General features: G+C 47.4%; 1 protein-coding gene and 1 pseudogene across 4 annotated transcripts; one reads left to right on the forward strand and one right to left on the reverse strand.

Annotated features, from left to right (window-relative positions):
* Window positions 1–248: 248 nt before the first annotated feature.
* On the forward strand, window positions 249–6,397 carry LOC121627598 (protein NLRC3-like). 4 transcript variants are annotated; one of them, XR_006008082.1, is made up of 11 exons: window positions 249–337; window positions 1,559–1,683; window positions 1,771–1,896; window positions 2,048–2,176; window positions 2,589–2,667; window positions 2,826–3,045; window positions 3,154–4,927; window positions 5,000–5,104; window positions 5,552–5,598; window positions 5,921–6,114; window positions 6,262–6,319. XR_006008082.1 is itself a non-coding variant. In XM_041966578.1 (10 exons), the coding sequence occupies exons 2-10, from the start codon at window positions 1,595–1,597 to the stop codon at window positions 5,992–5,994; spliced, it is 2,643 nt and encodes an 880-aa protein (XP_041822512.1). In that variant the 5' UTR covers window positions 249–337; window positions 1,559–1,594; the 3' UTR covers window positions 5,995–6,397. The 4 variants fall into 4 exon arrangements, 3 of the variants coding, with proteins under 3 accessions (XP_041822512.1, XP_041822514.1, XP_041822513.1); XM_041966578.1 differs by having other exon boundaries at window positions 5,921–6,397; XM_041966580.1 differs by lacking the exon at window positions 249–337 and adding an exon at window positions 370–860 and having other exon boundaries at window positions 5,921–6,397.
* Window positions 6,398–13,511: 7,114 nt separating this feature from the next.
* On the reverse strand, window positions 13,512–17,068 carry LOC121627656 (annotated as a pseudogene).
* Between the last annotated feature and the right edge of the window lie 2,004 nt (window positions 17,069–19,072).

Genomic DNA, 19,072 nt, shown 5'->3' on the forward strand with positions numbered 1-19,072 from the left:
GTGTAAGAAGCAGGTTCTGTTGTTTCTGCTGAGGAAGGACGAGAAGACGATGCAGTGACCGCTCAGAGTGGAAACTCATGTCCTGTAAACTGTTCAGCTTTCACTGACTGACATCACTTTGTGTTGATTTCCAACTTCATCTCATTCTTCTGTGTGTGAATTAACTCATGTTGGGAATTTTAACACTGAATAAATAAATGACGTCAGACAGCTGACGCTCCAAACTGTCTCCTCCAATGAGGGAGCAGCACACGGTCACGCGCCTCCCGACCCGTTTCTGCTGTGGAGTTTCTTTCACTTTCTGAGCTGCAGTGGCGTCAAAGCGTCTCTTCTTCAGGTAATCTCATGACATTTTCACCGGTTTACTCCTCGGCTGCCCCATTTAGAGCTAACTTCCTGTTAAATGTTGTTAGCTTGTTGCTGTAAAAACAGCAGAAACTTTTGAAAACATGAACGGAGAAGCGACAGCTGACAGCGGCCATGTTGGATCTGGAGGGTGGAGTCAGAGCGGAGAGAGCTGATCCTCAGACCCGTTATTTCTGTGTCGCACCACGAACTGATGGCTGAAGGCAGCTTTTCCTGCCCGAATCAGCCTGTGGAGGAGGCGGAGACGAGCCGCTGCTCGCCCGCCGGCCGAGCCTCTGACGGCGGCTTCGCTCGGCCGGACGGCCGCTGGAGAGCAGCCGCTGTTGTCGGTGGACCCACAGGACTGATGTGGAGGCAGTGAGGGGGGCAGAGCTCTCTGAAGGCTCAACAGGTCCTTCACAAAGACAGTAAACAGCCTGAAATGAGCCGTCAGAGCTCCAACACTCCTCCAACAGGAAGTCGTGTCGGCTCTCCTGTTTGACAGGAAGATGCTCGTGAGCCCAAATCCATGTTTGTGTTCTTGTCAATAAAGGTGAAGTGATTGAATGTTGTTATGTTGGAGGTTTAATTCCGGGTGTTGGTGTGAAATAATCAGCTGTAGCTTGTTGCATCAAGTCGTTTTCTGCAGGGACTCTGTAGATGGAGGGATTCTGTCAGATCACATGAGTCCACCTCAGTCCTTCAGTGTGTCAGTGGATGTCAATGGTCCTCCTGCATCAGGTGTGTGTGCTGGCTGCTCTTCACCTGACTGCAGCTTCATGGCGCCATCTAGTGGACTGATAGTAGAACAGCAGCTGCCTCACACTGCTGTCTGACTGCAGCTTCATGGCGCCATCTAGTGGACTGATAGTAGAACAGCAGCTGCCTCACACTGCTGTCTGACTGCAGCTTCATGGCGCCATCTAGTGGACTGATAGTAGAACAGCAGCTGCCTCACTCTGCTGTCTGACTGCAGCTGCATGGCGCCATCTAGTGGACTGATAGTAGAACAGCAGCTGCCTCACACTGCTGTGTGACTGCAGTCAGCTGACACTGATATGAAGCAGAAGATAACAGCCAATCAGCTGACACTGATATGAAGCAGAAGATAACAGCCAATCACTGGAGGAGCAGCTGATGTTCTCACAGGAGAAATGATGGAAAGGATGATTTCAGCTGATGTGCAGATGAATGATTTGTGTTTCCTCTCCAGATCAAAGTGTGTGTGAGCTGATGTGAGTTCAGCAGCATGAATCCACGTGAGGACAGAGAGGAGGGGGTCCGTCCCTCTGAAACCAGTCTGTGGGGGGGACATGACGGCCAGACCAAAGCTCAGAGGTGAGATGAGGATCTCTCAGTGTCCAGGACTCAAATCACTCCAGCATCATTATTCACACTCAAAGCTGTGTGTGTGTTGTGTTGAAGGCCAGAGCAGCAGGACACACCAGACTCTGCTGGACCTGGACCTGGACCCAGCTGTGTGTCCTGCAGGAGTGACCGGTCAAAGGATCTCCCCCTGACTTTTAAACAGCAGCATGTCTCTGACAGACAGTGAGTAGTTGTCAGTATTAAACTCGTGTTGGACAGTCCGACCTGAAATGTTCATATTTCCCTCCTCGTGGTCTTCACTGCTGATGTTTGTCCTCATTAAATCCAGTCTGACCAGATGTCCTTCTAATGTGTCTTCCTCTGTGTCTGACAGGATCTATGGGAGACCAGCCTCTGCTGAACCTGAACCTGGACCTGGATCCAGCTGTGTGTCCTTGAATAGTGACGGCTCAGTGGGTCGTTTCATTGATTTTAGAGGAGAACAGCCGTCTGCTGCAAAGAGGTAAACTGTTAATGACATTAAAATCATACAGATTCATGTTTTAATTTGTTTATCCAGAGAAGTTCGTTCCAGCGTTCGTTGGACACAGTCGGGTGTGAACTGTTTGCTTTGGTTTGATCCAGTGTTTCCTGGTTTTCTTCTTGGTTTTCTGATGTGTTGCTCACTTCACCTGTTTATTAAGTTTATTATGACTCACGGCTAATTTGTGCTGGACAGGTAGCATCCACTTAGCTTGTGTGAGCTGTCCACAGTGTTATAGGGGTCAATAAGAACTGGAGGGACTAAACCAGACCAGCTGGTGAACCCACACAGTAAAGTGAAAGCTGCACAGAAACGCAGACTGGACTGTTGATTCACAGCAGGATCAGCAGCACGAGCAAGCGTGAGCTAATTCTTCATGATTCCTCCACAGAGTCGACCAGAAGAGCTCAGAGGTTCCCAGTGGTCAGTCTGCCCAGCAGCATCAGACTCACCTGGACTCCATATTTATGGTCTGTACATGTACAACAGCTACTTTTACATCTCTTCTGTTCACAATAATGTCCACGCTGCACTTTTTAGACCAGTGGACTGTCAGCCGGTCTAACACGGATCTGATGTTTGGTTCCATGATTTCACTTTGTGTGATTCATATAATATTCTGTTCCAGCTGCTGGAGGAGAACATTGTCACTTTTGTGAAGGACGAGCTGAAGAAGATGAAGAAGGTTCTGAGTTCAGATAACCCAGAGAGTCAGAGGGAGGATGAGGAGGTGTCGGATGGTGAGGATGAAGAGCAGAAGAGGAGCAGCAGAGAGGCATTTCTGAAGATCACACAGCACTTCCTGAGGAGGATGAAGGAGGAGGATCTGGCCGACTGTCTGCAGAGCAGTAAGAGGATTTCTGTTCAGATTTAACCTGCTGGATTAATGGAACATTCACTCCTGTGATCTTTATCAATCAATGATTAATGATGGTATTTGTTGTATCTTCATTCAGGAAGTCCTGTTGGTGTTTGTGAGAATTCTCTGAAATCTAACCTGAAGGAGAAGTTCCAGTGTGTGTTTGAGGGGTTTGCTAAACCAGGAAACCGGACCCTTCTGAATCAGATCTACACAGAGCTCTACATCACAGAGGGGGGGACTGGACAGGTCAATGATGAACATGAGGTCAGACAGATTGAAACAGCATCCAGGAAACCACACAGACCAGAAACAACAATCAGACATGAAGACGTCTTCAAACCCTCACCTGGAAGAGAGGAACCAATCAGAACAGTGATGACGAAGGGCGTGGCTGGCATTGGGAAGACAGTCCTAACACAGAAGTTCACTCTGGACTGGGCTGAAGACAAAGCCAACCAGGACATACAGTTCGTGTTTCCCTTCACCTTCAGAGAGCTGAACGTGCTGAAAGAGAAAAAGTTCAGCTTGGTGGAACTTGTTCATCAATTCTTTCCTGAAACCAAAGAAGCAGGAATCTGCAGGTTTGAACAGTTCCAGGTTGTCTTCATCTTTGATGGTCTGGATGAGTGTCGACTTCCTCTGGACTTCACCAACAATGAGATCCTGACTGATGTTACAAAGTCCACCTCGGTGGATGTGCTGCTGACAAACCTCATCAAGAGGAAACTGCTTCCCTCTGCCCGCCTCTGGATAACCACACGACCTGCGGCAGCCAATCAGATCCCTCCTGAGTGTGTCGACATGGTGACAGAGATCAGAGGGTTCACTGATGAACAGAAGGAGGAGTACTTCAGGAAGAGATTCAGAGATGCAGACCAGGCCAGCAGGATCATCTCCCACATCAAGACATCAGAAAGTCTCCACATCATGTGCCACATCCCGGTCTTCTGCTGGATCACTGCCACAGTCCTGAAGGATTTGATCAAGACCAGAGAGCAAGGAGAGCTGCCCAAGACCCTGACTCAGATGTACATCCACTTCCTGGTGGTTCAAGCCAAGCTGAAGAATGTCAAGTATGATGGAGCAGAAGGGTCAGACCCACACTGGACTCCGGTACAGCGGAAGACGATTGAGTCTCTGGGAAAACTGGCTTTTGAGCAGCTGCAGAAAGGAAACCTGATCTTCTATGAATCAGACCTGACAGAGTGTGGCATCGATATCACAGAAGCTTCACTGTACTCAGGAGTGTTCACACAGATCTTTAAAGAGGAGAGAGGACTGTACCAGGACAAGGTGTTCTGCTTCGTCCATCTGAGTGTTCAGGAGTTTCTGGCTGCTCTTCATGTCCATCTGACCTTCATCAACTCTGGAGTCAATCTGCTGTCAGAGGAACAAACAATCCACCATGAATCTGCAGAGACACACTTCTACCAGAGTGCTGTGGACAAGTCCTTAAAGAGTCCAAATGGACACCTGGACTTGTTCCTCCGATTCCTCCTGGGTCTTTCACTGCAGACCAATCAGACTCTCCTACGAGGCCTGCTGACTCAGACAGGAAGTGGCTCAAAAACCAATCAGGCAGCTTTCGAGTACATCCAGAAGAAGATCGAGGAGGCTCCCTCTGCTGAGCAGACTCTCAATCTGTTCCACTGTCTGAACGAGCTGAACGATTGCTCTCTCCTGGATGTGATCCAGCAGTCTCTGAGTTCAGGAAGACTCTCTGCCGATGAGCTGTCTCCTGCTCAGTGGTCAGGTCTGGTCTTCATCTTGCTGTCATCGGGAAAAGATTTGTTTGATCTGAAGAAATTCCCTCTTTCAGGAGTGACTCATGGGAGGCTCCGACAAGTCCAGGCCTGCACAGAATCCCTGTAAGTGTGTGGGAAAGTTGTTCCTTCCAGAAAGCTTTGCACGTGACAACATTTTCCTTTTTTCTTTTCCAGAAAATCCACCTACGAATTGTTCATGTTAGTTGTTGAAAAGTTCAGATCCCAGTCCTCCAGGCGGGGGGAGGTGGACCTGCAGGATTCAGGAGTGAAGCCTCCCAGGTCAGATCCAGTTCCTGTTTGTTGGAAAAGTGTTGACATATTTCTTGAATCTCAGAAGTCCAACAGCTGAGCAGGTGGAGGGTGAAGGAGGGGGCCCCACACAGGAGAGGACAGACATAGTTTTAGGTTGAAGAGGCAGCGACCAGGGGGGTCTTGGCTCAGAAAGTTCCACAGATGTTCCTCTACTCAGATCTGGACACATCATGTTTGTCCCAGCAGATATAAACCTGAGAGTGGTCTCTGTTGTCCTCCACCTTCACACACACCTACGTCCTGTGGGTCAGTGTCAGTGTGTGAGCAGGTGGTGGAGGTGAAGAGGTTTAGGGGCAGCAGGGAGAAGCAAGCAGGATGAACACGTGTGTGTGTGTGTGTGTGTGTGTGTGTGAGAGAGTCATGTAACGTCCATGTTTGCATGCTGCTGGTCTGACCCCCCCCTCCTCCTTTCAGGGTGGAGCCTGCTGGACTCCGACGGTTGAGACCAGGTCTGAGGAAGTGTAAGTGTGTTTTTCATTTGATTGATGAAAACAAATTCAACCATCATCAAACTGTGACATCACTCATTCACACCTCTGATGTCATCATCAAACTGTGACGTCACTCATTCACACCTCTGATGTCATCATCAAACTGTGACATCACTCATTCACACCTCTGATGTCATCATCAAACTGTGACATCACTCATTCACACCTCTGATGTCATCATCAAACTGTGACATCACTCATTCACACCTCTGATGTCATCATCAAACTGTGGATCAATGAACTGATGATCGATCAATAACTGCAGCTGTTTTCTTCTTGTTCTCTCCATCAGATCCCCATGAACTCAAACCAACAGGAAGAGGAAAACATCTTTCTCCTCCTCCTCCTCCGTCTCTGACACAGTAGGAGTGTATGTGGACTGTCCTGCTGGGACTCTGTCCTTCTACAGAGTCTCCTCTGACACACTGAACCTCTTTATCCTGGCTTTGGGTTCTGGTCTGGGTCCAGGTCTGGTTCCTCAGTGTCTCCTCCTCTGAGAGAAACGCTGCTGAACAGATCAGATAAGATATAACTTCATCAATCCCCCACCGGGGAAAACAAGCTGCTGCAGTCAGCAAGCAATAGCAGCAGGAAGGGAATAAAAAATCAAAAAATGTAACTATATGCAGTCTGTCCATGCATCTGTCTAACTAACTGACTAACTAACTGACTAACTGACAAACTAACTGACTAACTGTCAAACTAACTGACAAACTAACTGACTAACTGACAAACTGTCAAACTAACTGACAAACTGACTAACTGACAAACTAACTGACAAACTGTCAAACTAACTGACTAACTGACAAACTAACTGACTAACTGTCAAACTAACTGACAAACTGACTGTCAAACTAACTGACAAACTGACTGACAAACTAACTGACCACCTAACTGTCAAACTAACTGACAAACTGACTGACAAACTAACTGACAAACTAACTGACAAACTGTCAAACTAACTGACAAACTGTCAAACTAACTGACTAACTGACAAACTCACTGAGGTGGACATACACATGTGACACAAAGTCCGACTGTTATCCCTGTCTTTGTTGGCAGATTCCAAATCCAAACGCCCCTTCAGGACCAGAAAGAGGCCATTTAGTTTCTTTCATACAAGTTGAACTGCATTCAAAGTGTCAGCCGTGACCTTGAAAGTGAGAAATGTGTGTCAGTTGTCATGATGACTCGGTGAAGTCGGAGCTTTGTCCTGAGATGGTTGTTTGATGATCAGCAGCGTCAGTTAGTTTTTCTGTCATGCAGCTTTTCTGAATTTGATGTAAACAAATGATGGGAAAACGTCACCTGAAATAAACTGCACAGTACTTAAAATGTTCTGGAGGATAAATTCTCTTTATTTCATACACTGAGGCCGGATTAATGCACCGTGTGGTGACTTTATGTGGTGTTGGATGGTGTCCATGGCTGCAGGTGGACTGGTGTCCACATGGTCTGTGGGAGCTCTGGAAGAGTCTTCAGGTGGGTCCAGATCCTGCACATTATTTATTGGCACTGACGGGTGATGGAGGTGGTGTGGAGGGTATAGTGCAGATGTGGGGAACTTTCCAGAATTTATAAATACACACAAAAAAAACCCCTCAGTTAATTTTTTTTTCAGCGCTAAACAAACAATAATATTACGGTTCTGCATTTTCCAAGCGGTCCCTGAATGCCACACACGTGCCTTGATGTGACATCATTGCATCATGCCACCTGTGAAGAAATCAGGAGCAGGTTCAAAGCATCGCGGTTTTCTGAAAAGACGATTATTCTGGAGCAGATCAAACACAGTAATCATCTGCATCACGGTGAAGATGATGAGAGCGATGAAGAAGGTCAAACTCGAGTCATCATCGCGACAAACATGCTGCAGGATGCATGGATCAGGCCAACGCTCTTCAGTGGAGTCTGATGCTAAACAAGCAGCTTCCGCAGACAGACGCTGTTCCGCAGCAGGTTTGTGCTCAGCGAGCTAACGGCTAAGAAGCTAACACCTCGTTCAGCAGGAGAATCGCTGAGGGAGCCTCGTTGCTGCTGGGGAGCTGCTCACACCAGACGCCTCACCACAGAGAAGCAGTTCGGCCATCGCAGAGGTTCGTCTGAAAAGTTTCTGTTTCAGATAAAAGAAACTTCAGATTCAGCTGAATTCAAGTTTCTCCAACCAAAACATTCAGGTGAAAGAGTCCCGATGCAGCTGACACATGAACGCATCATTGATAATAAACACTGACAGGCTGCTGCACACACTCTTCCTCCGTCTTCTTCTTCGTTGGTTAGCCCCTGCGCAGTGCTGTCTCACTGCGCCCTCTGGTGGCTGCAGACAAACTGCATCCGTGTGTGAAACAGCAAAGTCTTTGTGTTGAAGTAAAGTTAGTAAAGTCAGAGTTCATGTATGAAATCTTTTCTTCCTGCTCTGCAGTTTTTAAAACATGGTCCCTGGTCGACCAGGATCCACAGAAGGCCAGAACCTCTTCGGTTTAGACAGGACTCCCCCGGTCCTGAACGGAGCGATCTTTCTCTTGTTGTTTCGACGTTTTTTTCAGTTTCTTGTCTCATTGTCTCTGTTTGCAGAACTTTCCTTCAGATGCTGCAGAGCTGCACAGTCTTGTGTTTGGAAAGCTGGAGGTTCCGGAGTTCCTCCAAATAAACTTTGAGGTGTTTTTGTTGCACTCCGCAAGCTGCAACAAATAAATCCAGCAGCAGCAACCTGAGACCTTTCGTTCACTGGCTATTATCTACACAGCAATGATTGTTGTTCCCTCATTGTACGACCTAGAGGAAGCACAGATCGGGTGAAAAGAACCTTGCAGAACTCTGACGTTCTCGAGCACAGAGGAATCATCATTAACAGGAACAACCTGATTAACAGGACTTCAGCTTAGTTCTGTTGATGATTCATTACTGAGGGACTAAAGCTTGCATGGCGGTCCTGTCCTGCTTATATTGACTATATGAGCTCTCACACTCCACAGCAGGGACGCCCCCCCAGTGGTGGGAAACTCACAGCAAAAAGAAATAAACACAAAGAAAATGAAACTCATGCACAGAAGAGGCTCTGACACACTAATTTATTCTGTCAGCTGACAATTCAAGTAAATTTCGCATGAGGAAATTAAAATTACAACTGAAATTAGAACCACACAAAACAAAAAATCAGCTGTCACTGACATAACAGATAAATCATGAACTGTTTATTATGAAACATGGATATGAGACCTTTCAGTATTTTTTTTAATTCAGTTACTTCATAAAGAAGACATATGTTTGTCACTGGTCTCGGTCTGGAGACGCCCAGAACCAGAACCAGTCCTTTTTTATCATTGAATGTCTCCAGGATCCACAAGGAGCTGTTGAATCAACAATGACATCATCTCCAGGTACAAAATTTATTTTCTGTATTCCATTCTTGTCTTTCTTGCAGTAAAGGTAAATATTCCTGAATCCAGTTCTTCCAGAAGAGATCAGCTAAGTTCTGACTTCATCTCCATCTTTGTTTTATGTGTAACAGAGTCGATTTCCACCTGTGAAATTATGGCAAAAAAGGTGCAACACCGCCACCTGTTGGCGCAGTGGTCGGTTTGGGTACTGCACAGATTAAAGAGGACTTCACTGTGGGACGTCCTGCTGCATGGTCCGGGATAATTAATGATTTTATTTAATGTTTCAGATGTTTATTCTTTATATTTAGTGTGTCAGGTACTCACTGTGACCTGCGCTAACTGTTTTAAGACCGTAAAGTTATGTTTGGAGATTTGTTAATGATGTTTAATTATCTTAAATGTGTTCCTTCTTGTCAGCTGGTGTTCAGTTTCCCACTGCGGTGCTGTATTCTGTGCTGCAGGTCATATTTTGTGCATCTTTTATATAATTTCTCATGATGCTTCATTTTGTACATCAGTCTGTGTCAGCACGCTTTTTATTTGTTCAGATAAAACGCTCACATCTGTTCATCCAGATGTTGAATGTCTCCTTCAAAGGCAGCTGTCGCTCTGAACGCAGCATCTTCTCCACCCGAACAGCAGGAACAGCAGCTGTTGATTCCAGGCGGGGAGTAGTCGCTTGTTTCAGAGGAGCCTGTCTGGCTTTGGACATGATGTCAGTGTCGTCTGCAGTCCCACTGGCATCACAGAAATGATGCATTTGAGCAGAAGTTATCTGGCCAAAGTCTTGAGGCTTGAGACGTCTCCTGATCCTGGTCTTCGATCCATTCGCAGCTCGTTATCCTGAGTTCAGCTCGTTATCCTGAGCGACTTCATCCTGAGGGAAACTTTTATTGTCGACCGACCTTTAGTTGACCTCTGTGACGAACTCACCGACAGAAATCATTTTATCTTTAAACTCATCTGGTGGCAAAACTTCAATAAAGATTGATGCTTCATCACACAGTTTATTCGATTTATCAAATTTATTTTTCACCTGTTGGACAACGTTTTCACAGAGCTCTCCTCGTTCAGCTTGTTTTTCTGTCTCTTTTTTCTCTTTGTTCATCCAAATCATCATCCTGTCATGTTCACACTCTCACAGTCTGATACAAACTGCAGGCGCGCTCCGTGACGCACAGACAGTCAGTGTGCGCGCACTCACCTGTGACGTCGCGTGAACGTAGCGTACACTTACCTTGGCGTTAGCCGGCATACAGGTGTGCTGTGTCGGCGTCCCGGTTCCTCCGATGACCGGCTGCAGCTCCGGAGCCAGACGAGGACTCGCGAGCCGCCGAACAGCAGCAGCGTCCAGCGCAGTCCTCAACGGACCAGTTTCAGACTGAATGTCCTGACGATCAGGACACCTGGGTGCTGAAGGTGCTGAAGGTGCTGATGGTGCTGATGGTGAGGATGTGTCGACGCGTGAATGACATGTCCACTGCGCTGCTTCATCCTAAACAGTTTCCATGACCAATAACTGTCTGTTCACCAATCAAACACCGACACGACACAACACGAAGCTGTTTGCCTGTCTCTCATCAGCCACACCTGAGTGCCTCACCTGGCTGATGATATGAGCTCTCACACTTCACAGCAGGGAGCCCCCCAGTGGTGGAAGCTCACAGCAAACAGAGACAAACATAAAATGAAACACCTGCACAGAAATGGCTCCAACATTTATTATTTTTATTATGATTATGATTATGATTATTATTATTATTATTATTATTATTATTATTATTATCATCATCATCATTATCATCATCATCATCTCGGCTGCATCCTCACTGAGGTTGGTTCAGCGTTTTAAGCTTTGGAATATCGTTAATAAACTTTCTCTTTTTGATTTTATCTCTGAATCCGTCAGTCTCTGGTGTCGTTCGTACCGGTGTGACCTCGTTTACAGTATTAGAGAGGTGTTTTCCCTCTGATTTATTTCCTGGGAGTGAAATTCCCCTAGGTGGCGTTGTCAGACACTTATCAACAGAAATAAATCAATCCAGCCCTCGTAGCATTGCCACACTCTCTGAGACGTGGAGGAACATCTCCCACTGAGCCAGAACTTGAAGAAACCTCGGGAAGAGCAATTCTAAGAGAGGGGGTAATCTAAGAGATTACAGTATATTACCACAGGATAACAGTGGGTGTGTGGCAGTTTTACTGCACATCTACTGTTCTTTATTTTAACAGTATCCTACTGTATTTTGGCCGGTACCGGTCCGTGGATCAATTGGTTCAAGAATTAATTATTTCAGTTTTATTTATTATCTGAGTCGAACGATCTTTTATTTTGAAAAATGTTTTATTTTGAAAAACTACTGGATTCTCTCGGTTACATCTCGTCTCAAATTTAACCCACAAGCTGAAGAGAAGAAGAAGAAGAAGAAGAAGAAGAAGAAGAAGAAGAAGAGTGACGACTTCCAACAAAAAGAAGCTTTTAACAGACAAAACCAGGAGTCCTGCTGGAGATCTGGATCTGTCGACAGGTGACCCCCCCACACCGAGCCCGCTCTGCATCATATGACCGGCTGAAACCTGAGAGAGTTAGAAGGAAGCTGCTGATGAAGTTGGATTTACGTTCATTATTATATTTAAACAGTTTGTTACTCTGAACCAACATTAACTGTTCGTTTACATGTGGGGGGTGAATATTTAACAGGATTATTATAAAAACAGTGAGATACTGTTGGAAAGTTACCCGACATTTACAGAAATTCGTGACCGTGGGACTTTTGGTAAAGCAAAACAGACTCCAACCGTTTCACAAGGTAAACCCGCTCTGATACACCTGTGCAGGTACAGTCATGCGCGTCATGGTGGGAGTGGCTGTCAATCGACCCGTTCAGTCCTTCAGGGAGGAGGACGCGTTGGACGATGTCATCAGTGTCAGCTGTGCTTTGTCATTTGTGCTAATTAGCAAATGTTAGCATGATAATATTTGCTAATTAGACCCTCTCTGACTGGTCCAGACAGTCTGACAGAGTGACACAGTCACCATGCAACAGGTTTAATCTGTAATCTTATCCTGGTTTTGTGCAACAGGCCCCCCCTGGTGTCCAAATAATTCAGCTTTACTCTCATCTGATCCCACCAAGAGTTCACCAGACTGAGTGACTGAGGCTCAAATCCGGCAGGTCTCCTTCTAAATGCTGAGTCACCTGCTGTGATACACCTGTGTGTCATTTCAGCCAATGTAAGAGGGAAAATGTGGGGGTGTCCTCATTTCTTCCTCAATAGAAATTGCATTTTTATTTAATTCCATTTTACAGGTTTTGAAAATATTTTCTTCAGTTTTACTTGAATCTCTCCGTCTTGTTAAAATAAATATTAAAGATCCATGTTTGAATTTGTCAACAGGTTTTCACAGATGTCCTGTTTTAAACGTGACTCTAAAGACTGCCAACTGAAATGACTGAGAAAGACTAATAACGTGAGGAAACCACCTCAGAAATCACTCTGCGTTTTAAAATATGTTCATTAGGAGTGAGGTCCTGTTGGACGTGTTCATTCCTGCACATTAAACCCTTTGATCGAATGTCTGATCATGTCTCATCTGTGAATGTTAGAGGATTAAAAAACAAAATGTGTTTCTGACTCGAGGCTCATTTAGTTTTGACAGTCATGAAAATGTCACGTTGACTCGCTGATGTGAGTGAGTGCTGGAGAACCACCCTGCCTGTTTTCATGGTTCAACACGGTTCATCTGGGAACTGTGTAGTTTAATGTTTTGTGTCAATGCAGCCATTTTTCAGTGTTTTGTGCTTTTATTTTGAAATGACAGAAGCTTCACTCTGGGATGCACCTGCAGCAGTAATGCCGCCTGTTCGTTTGGCTTTCATCACTCTGTTTCCTGCAGTTTTTCACCACCAGGTTTATTTTTGTGAGACACATTTTGACAGAAGAAGAAATTCTGAGCCGTGCTGTTTCCTCCGTGTCGAAACATGTTTCGCTCTCTGCTGCATCACCTCTCAGTGTCTGAGGAGACGGACTCTGAAACTGGAGGTTTGAAAAGGTGAAGCGGGACTTGTTCCAGGTAGAAACCAGTTTGCTCTTTTGTTTGACAGACAGAACTGACGGCAGGTAAGAACAGACACACTGCCTGAGAGAGCCGGTTTCAACCAGTTCTCCATCAGTGGACTGGTCTATCACCAATGACCATAAATAACTATCAGGACTGCATCTGGGCCCGGTCAGCAGGTGGTCCAGGTGTGCTGTTTGCAGGTGTCTGTCATGGTGGGTCACACACATTTAATTTTAATTAATTATTACACGTGGAGGAACAGATCTTCTGACTCAAACTGTTCCAGGTGAACTGAGCTGCTCACCTGGATGTGAGTCCACGTTCTCTGTTGTTCATCTCTTCGTTATCTCGTATTAAATGAGTGATAATTATGAGTATTTAATATCAGCTGGTCAGAAGAACTACATGTCCCAGGGTGCAGTGCGGCTCCTGTGTTGTCAGGTTCTGTGCTCTGCAGCGAGGAGGACGGCGGCGGCGGCGGCGGCGGCGCTGTCCTTTGCCTCCTGCAGTAACGCCGATATTCTCGCCTGAGTCTGCAGCATGAAACAACAAACCAATCAGCTTCACCGCCAGGTGGGACATGACATCATGTAGAGGGTCATGTGAGGAGGAGGAGGAGGGGGAGGAGGAGCACACCAGGCCAGCCAGTCAACATCAAGGCATCACTTAGTGATCAGCTGACTGAGTCCAGCCTGGTGCTCCTCCTCCTCACACCGCCCTTCATGGAATCAGAGCCTGGGGGGGACACTTACGGCCATCTTGAAGTCTTGATCTGTGACGTCTTTGAGTTTGATGGTGACGTTTCCAAAGATTTAGCTGCCACCTGAGAGGAAAACACTGATGAGTCTGACGCCCCCCCCCCCCCCCCCCCCCCCAGCAGCGAGCCTGACAGCGAGCCTTCTCTGACTTCCTGTTCCGCCCTCATGCTGTGTGATGTCGATCAATAAATCAGCGAATCTGATCTTGATCGGGTGTTTGTGTCACCTGAGTGTCGGACTTGCAGGCGATGTTGCCGTGGACGACCATTTCTTTCAGGGGCGGCCAGAGGACGCCGATCCTCTCGGCCAGAGCCAGCGGGACGCCCACCGCTCGCCGCAGACCCTCCTGCATCGCAGCCTGTCGCCTGCCAGACAAACATCAGGGTTAACGTGACGGGACAGGAACCAGAACATGAAGTAATCAATAAATCAGTCGGCGAATGGAACAAACTAAAAATACTCCATTACATTTGTCTGACAGCTTTAGTTACTAGTTACTTTCCAGATTACTTTTTTCATGCCCCTCCCGTCAGTGAACACCGCGTATTAACGCAGCAGGAATATTCATCCACAGACTCACATTAAACAGTGAAACACTGGAGGAACATTTTACTGCACTGCGACTACTTGTACTTTAATCCTCACATACTTTTACTCGAGGATCTGAATACTTCTTCCTCGACTGGTGAGAAGTTTTTTGAGTATCTACTGCAGCATGTGATTCCATGAGTAATCTGCAGGTTTGGAGCCCCCTGGTGGCCATACAGTGTATTTTAATGTGGATGACGCGGCGGTGAACAGACCTGGAGCGTCAGAGTCTGTCGTCATGATTAGAAATGATTCGCACATTTGAAACACGACCTTTTTCTCTCGTCTGCGGTGTTCTTTGGCGTTTTCAGCGCCACCTGCAATAAAACGACACAAACGGCAGACCTTCAGTTCTCGTTCACCTGCAGCAGCACACCTGTTTCAGAAAAGACCAAATGTTTGAGGGTGGGGTCCCGCAGCTTTGAAGCGTCCTCCTCACCATGTAGCTGCTGAAGGCGGACGAGTCGGCGTCCGCCATCAGCAGAAGCTCGTTCGCGGCCCGATGAAACGGAGGAATCAGCCTCCTCATCACGACGTCCAGGTTCTCGAACTGCCTCTTTCCATACGTCATCTGACCCACCATGGCGCCCAACGCCGCCCCCTGCAGCACAGACGCGTTAGCATTTAGAGATACTCCACTGTCAGAGAAACGGACGTTAACTCGTACCAGAGCGGCGACGACAGCGGAAACCGATCCTCCGCCGGGAGCCGCCGTCCGAGCTCCGACGCTCTGAACAAACTGCCGCAGGGACAGAGACGCCAAACCGCGGTCCTCCTGTGACCTCACCATGTACCTGCACAGGGACAGTAACTACTTTACACCTGCTGATGTGACTGCAGGACGAGACAAAATGGTTCAAGTATCAAAGTATGAAGTCAAAGTTCTGTCGACTGTCACATTAGTTTGGAGGTACAAGTACCTTATCTACTTCCTTACTGTGTACATATACACACTAATATGATATAATATGATATGATCGAGCTGCTCAGTGTCACAGATCTGTTTTCACGTTCGGCGTTCAGACTGAGCAGAAACTCACTCGATGATTCTCTCCTTTGGGTCGAACGGGCCGAGAGAGTCGAGGCCGAATCTGCTGATCACCTGAGAGGCGTCACGCACCCGCGGCGGCGGTTGGACGCCGCGGGTGCGTGTTCTGACCTTACGAAGACGGGCCTCGCACCAGCCGGACTTTGTGCTCCTCCTCCACGATGAAGAGTTGGTCTCTGCGGATGAAGAAGTCGGCGGAGTCCAGCACAGCCTTGAGGGGGATCAGACCGACGATCTGAGAGCCGACCACCGGCAGCTTCAGGTCCTGAACGCATCGACACGCGATCAATAATCAATAACAGACTCAGTCAAATCATCATCATCAGATCTCAGTATTATTTTCTTGTTATGTTAATAAGACCACTTGTGGCGGCGACCTCTGACCTCGGCGTCCCTGCGGATCTCCTCGTACACGGTGTGGAGGGGGGTCAGCTCGTAGTCCAGGATGTTGGTGGACACCTGAGCCATGTTGGCCTCCTCCAGGTACCAGCCCATCCCCTGCACCTTCTGCAGCAGCCCGGGCTGGTTCAGACACAACGAGAGGTCGCGTTGAGTCCACCTGAGGATGGATGACTAACTGGACTGCTCCCATACTGGTTTCACTGGTTTCTCTCCAGTTCCTGAACAAATATGGCTTCCAACTTTGAAAATGTACAAAACATGTGATTCCTTCCTGTAAATATGTATCATCATATGTATCACCCAACAGCTGATTCACTGGACTCCCAGCATGCACCTGGTCTGTCCCTCGGCCCTGCTCCCTGATGTCCAGAGCGATGCGATCGATGGTGCCGATCAGGTTCACATTGTAGGCGATGAGGAACTTGCGAGCGCCGGTTACCGTGGCGCCCCATGACGGCACAAACACAGCGGGGCCAAAGTCAGGGGACCAATCATCACGCTTCAACTGTTTTATTTTATTTTGGAAGCTGTTTGAAAAGTGTTCAAGGACTTTTATTCTGAAAGGCAAACAGAAAAACAAACACTAACAACACAAAGAAAAGCTCTGCTGCTGCTGATGAATAGCTGATCAACGAGCTCTCTGATTGGCTGTCACCGTCTCACCTTCTCAGGTAAGGCTTCATACTCTCCGGCCCGGACAGACACACACACACACACACGCACACACTCACACACACACACTCACGCACACACACACTCACACACACACACACACACTCACACACACACACGCTCACGCACACACACACTCACGCACACACACACACACTCACGCACACACACACTCACACACACACACACACACGCTCACGCTCACACTCACGCACACACACACACACGCTCACACTCACACTCACGCACACACACACACACACACACACACTCACACACACTCACACACACGCTCACGCTCACACACACACACACACACGAAGCTAGAAGGAGATTTTCAGAGTTTATCACAGGACTGAACTCCAGCTGCAACTCTCTGACAGACAGCGGACACATGCAGCTCTGTTACTGGTCAAACTGGGAACAACACGCACTCAGACTGGAAACCAACATTAAATATTAAATATCCGACCTCTCTGTCTCGACCCTCGGAGAAGTTGGGGACGCACTCCACCAGCTGAGCCATGGCGTCTGCAGACTGAGTGAGCCGAGTTCAGCCTCAGACCCACGGGTCCAGGTCCAGGTCCAGCTTCACTCCCAAAACCGCCCAGAACCCCCCCCCCCCCCCCCCCCTTCCACAGGCTCCTCTGAGAGGCCACAGGTTGAATCATTAACAGCTCAGCATGTAGGTCAGCTGACAATCAATAGCACAAACCCCGGCTGCTCATTACAGCGACATGTCAACCAGCTTCAGGAGGAGAAAGCACCAGGGTGAGGTGCTGCTAGCGCCCCCTACAGCCGCAGTACAAACCTCCACAGTGAGATCAACCAGATTAATGACAGAAATGATGTTATTTCACTTTAGTTCCTGTTTGTTTGCATCTGTTCGACCGCAGAGCGCAACAAGCTTCCAACCACTGAATACACTGCATTTAGCCTTTTACTTTCAGCTAAGCTAAGCTAACACCTTCAGGTCATTATCCGCTGCTGTTAGCTGCTCCAGCTCTTCGTTCCTGTTAGATCAGCTGACTATTTCACCTGTTTATCACCTTTAGCTATTCCAGCTGATGACTCATCCTTTATAAATGACCGTTAATCTGTTCTTTTAGCTCACCTGTTCAACCTGTGAACCACTAACGGGCCTGTTTGATTGGTGACTGGACGGTTTTTCATGTTGAACGGCTCTCTGTCTCCCTCCTGTTGTTTTTGGTTGATGATCTATTGATCCTCGGATGGCGAAAAGCGTTTTTGGGAGGTCAAAAGTCAGGTGGATACCTCATGACAGCTCTGATTGGTCCACCTCACAGCTGGCTCAGAGGTCAGAAACATGTCAGCTGCTGGAGGTTCGTCTCCTGCTGCCTCGCCTGCAGATGAAAACACTCCGTCTGTCATCTTTTCAGCAGAGTTAGAACTTGGTCGTGATCACCGAATCTTTTCTCCACTTAAATCAAGACGTACGCTTTGAAAACACCTCTGATGAACGGTGAACGTTACCTCTCTGAGGCCCGAACGAGCGTCTGAAGCTGAGAGAGTCTTGCCGCTGCCCCCGGTGGTCGATGAGGGGAAAACACTCCCTGCCGACAGCAGCACACGTCGCTCATATTTTAGCCACGTTAGCAGCGTAGCTCTGTCTCAACAGCTGCTGGATGATGGTGATTAACGTGGTTCAGACGTTCATGTTCCCCCCAGGATGAACTAGCATTGTAAGAACATTAGCATTTAGCTCGAAGTGCTGAGTCAGGCTGACCTCCTCTGATGGGAAAGTCATAAATCTGTCAATCACAACACAAACATCATTTAGCACCTCGGACGTTAACGAGCCTGTTTCCCTTTTGATGATCGATGATGGGGTTTTTTTGAGTCTGGTTTCCCCTCCAATCAGATCCCTGCACACAGGCGAGTGTGGCTCTAGAGGAAGATGCACACAAAAAGTGACATTTTCAGACAGAAATGAAGAAAAATAAGCAGCGATCACTTCCTGCTGAGAGCCGCTGAAGAACTTTGAGCTGCACTTTGTGTTTTATGATTTCCTCGTGTGCCTCTTTATGGTGCTGAATGTGACCACGCTACCTGTCCCTCCTCACTTCAAAGCCGGGACCAGGACAACATGAGCACACTTCAGAAACGGGGCTGTAACGACGCGCCGCCGTCTCCGAGCTGCAGCCATGATCAACACGGACGTTTGGTTTCTGCTCGTTTTCGCTGGGGGTAAGAAACCGTCTCGCAGGTGTTTGTGAGTTCAGTCACTGGCAGTAGTGCAGCACTTCATTTTAAATTCAAGAAAACTGTCTGTTTTTGTATGTTCAAACCTTTCAGGACCAGGAACAGGTTCTTTCATGACTCATTGTCGGGCTTTACTGTAAGAAATGAAATCAATGACACCAAAAATGTAGTTTGTGCTTCAAAGTAATCAGAAGTTAAAAATCTGAGAACTGGCTCGAACAAGTGAAATGAAAATGCTGCTTCACTGGTTAAACTTTTAAACCACACGAGAAGCTCGAATTAATCCCAATAAATCCAGTGATCCTCT

The sequence above is a fragment of the Chelmon rostratus genome, chromosome 24 (assembly GCF_017976325.1).
Source record: "Chelmon rostratus isolate fCheRos1 chromosome 24, fCheRos1.pri, whole genome shotgun sequence".
Taxonomy (NCBI): domain Eukaryota; kingdom Metazoa; phylum Chordata; class Actinopteri; order Chaetodontiformes; family Chaetodontidae; genus Chelmon; species Chelmon rostratus.

Excerpts from the sequence above, each read along its gene's own strand:
- LOC121627598 (XM_041966578.1), top strand. The coding sequence starts at position 1,595 with ATGAATCCACGTGAGGACAGAGAGGAGGGGGTCCGTCCCTCTGAAACC. Across the intron at positions 4,928-4,999 it reads CAGGCCTGCACAGAATCCCT|AAAATCCACCTACGAATTGT; the intron begins GTAAGTGTGTGG and ends TTTCTTTTCCAG. Across the intron at positions 5,105-5,551 it reads TCAGGAGTGAAGCCTCCCAG|GGTGGAGCCTGCTGGACTCC; the intron begins GTCAGATCCAGT and ends TCCTCCTTTCAG.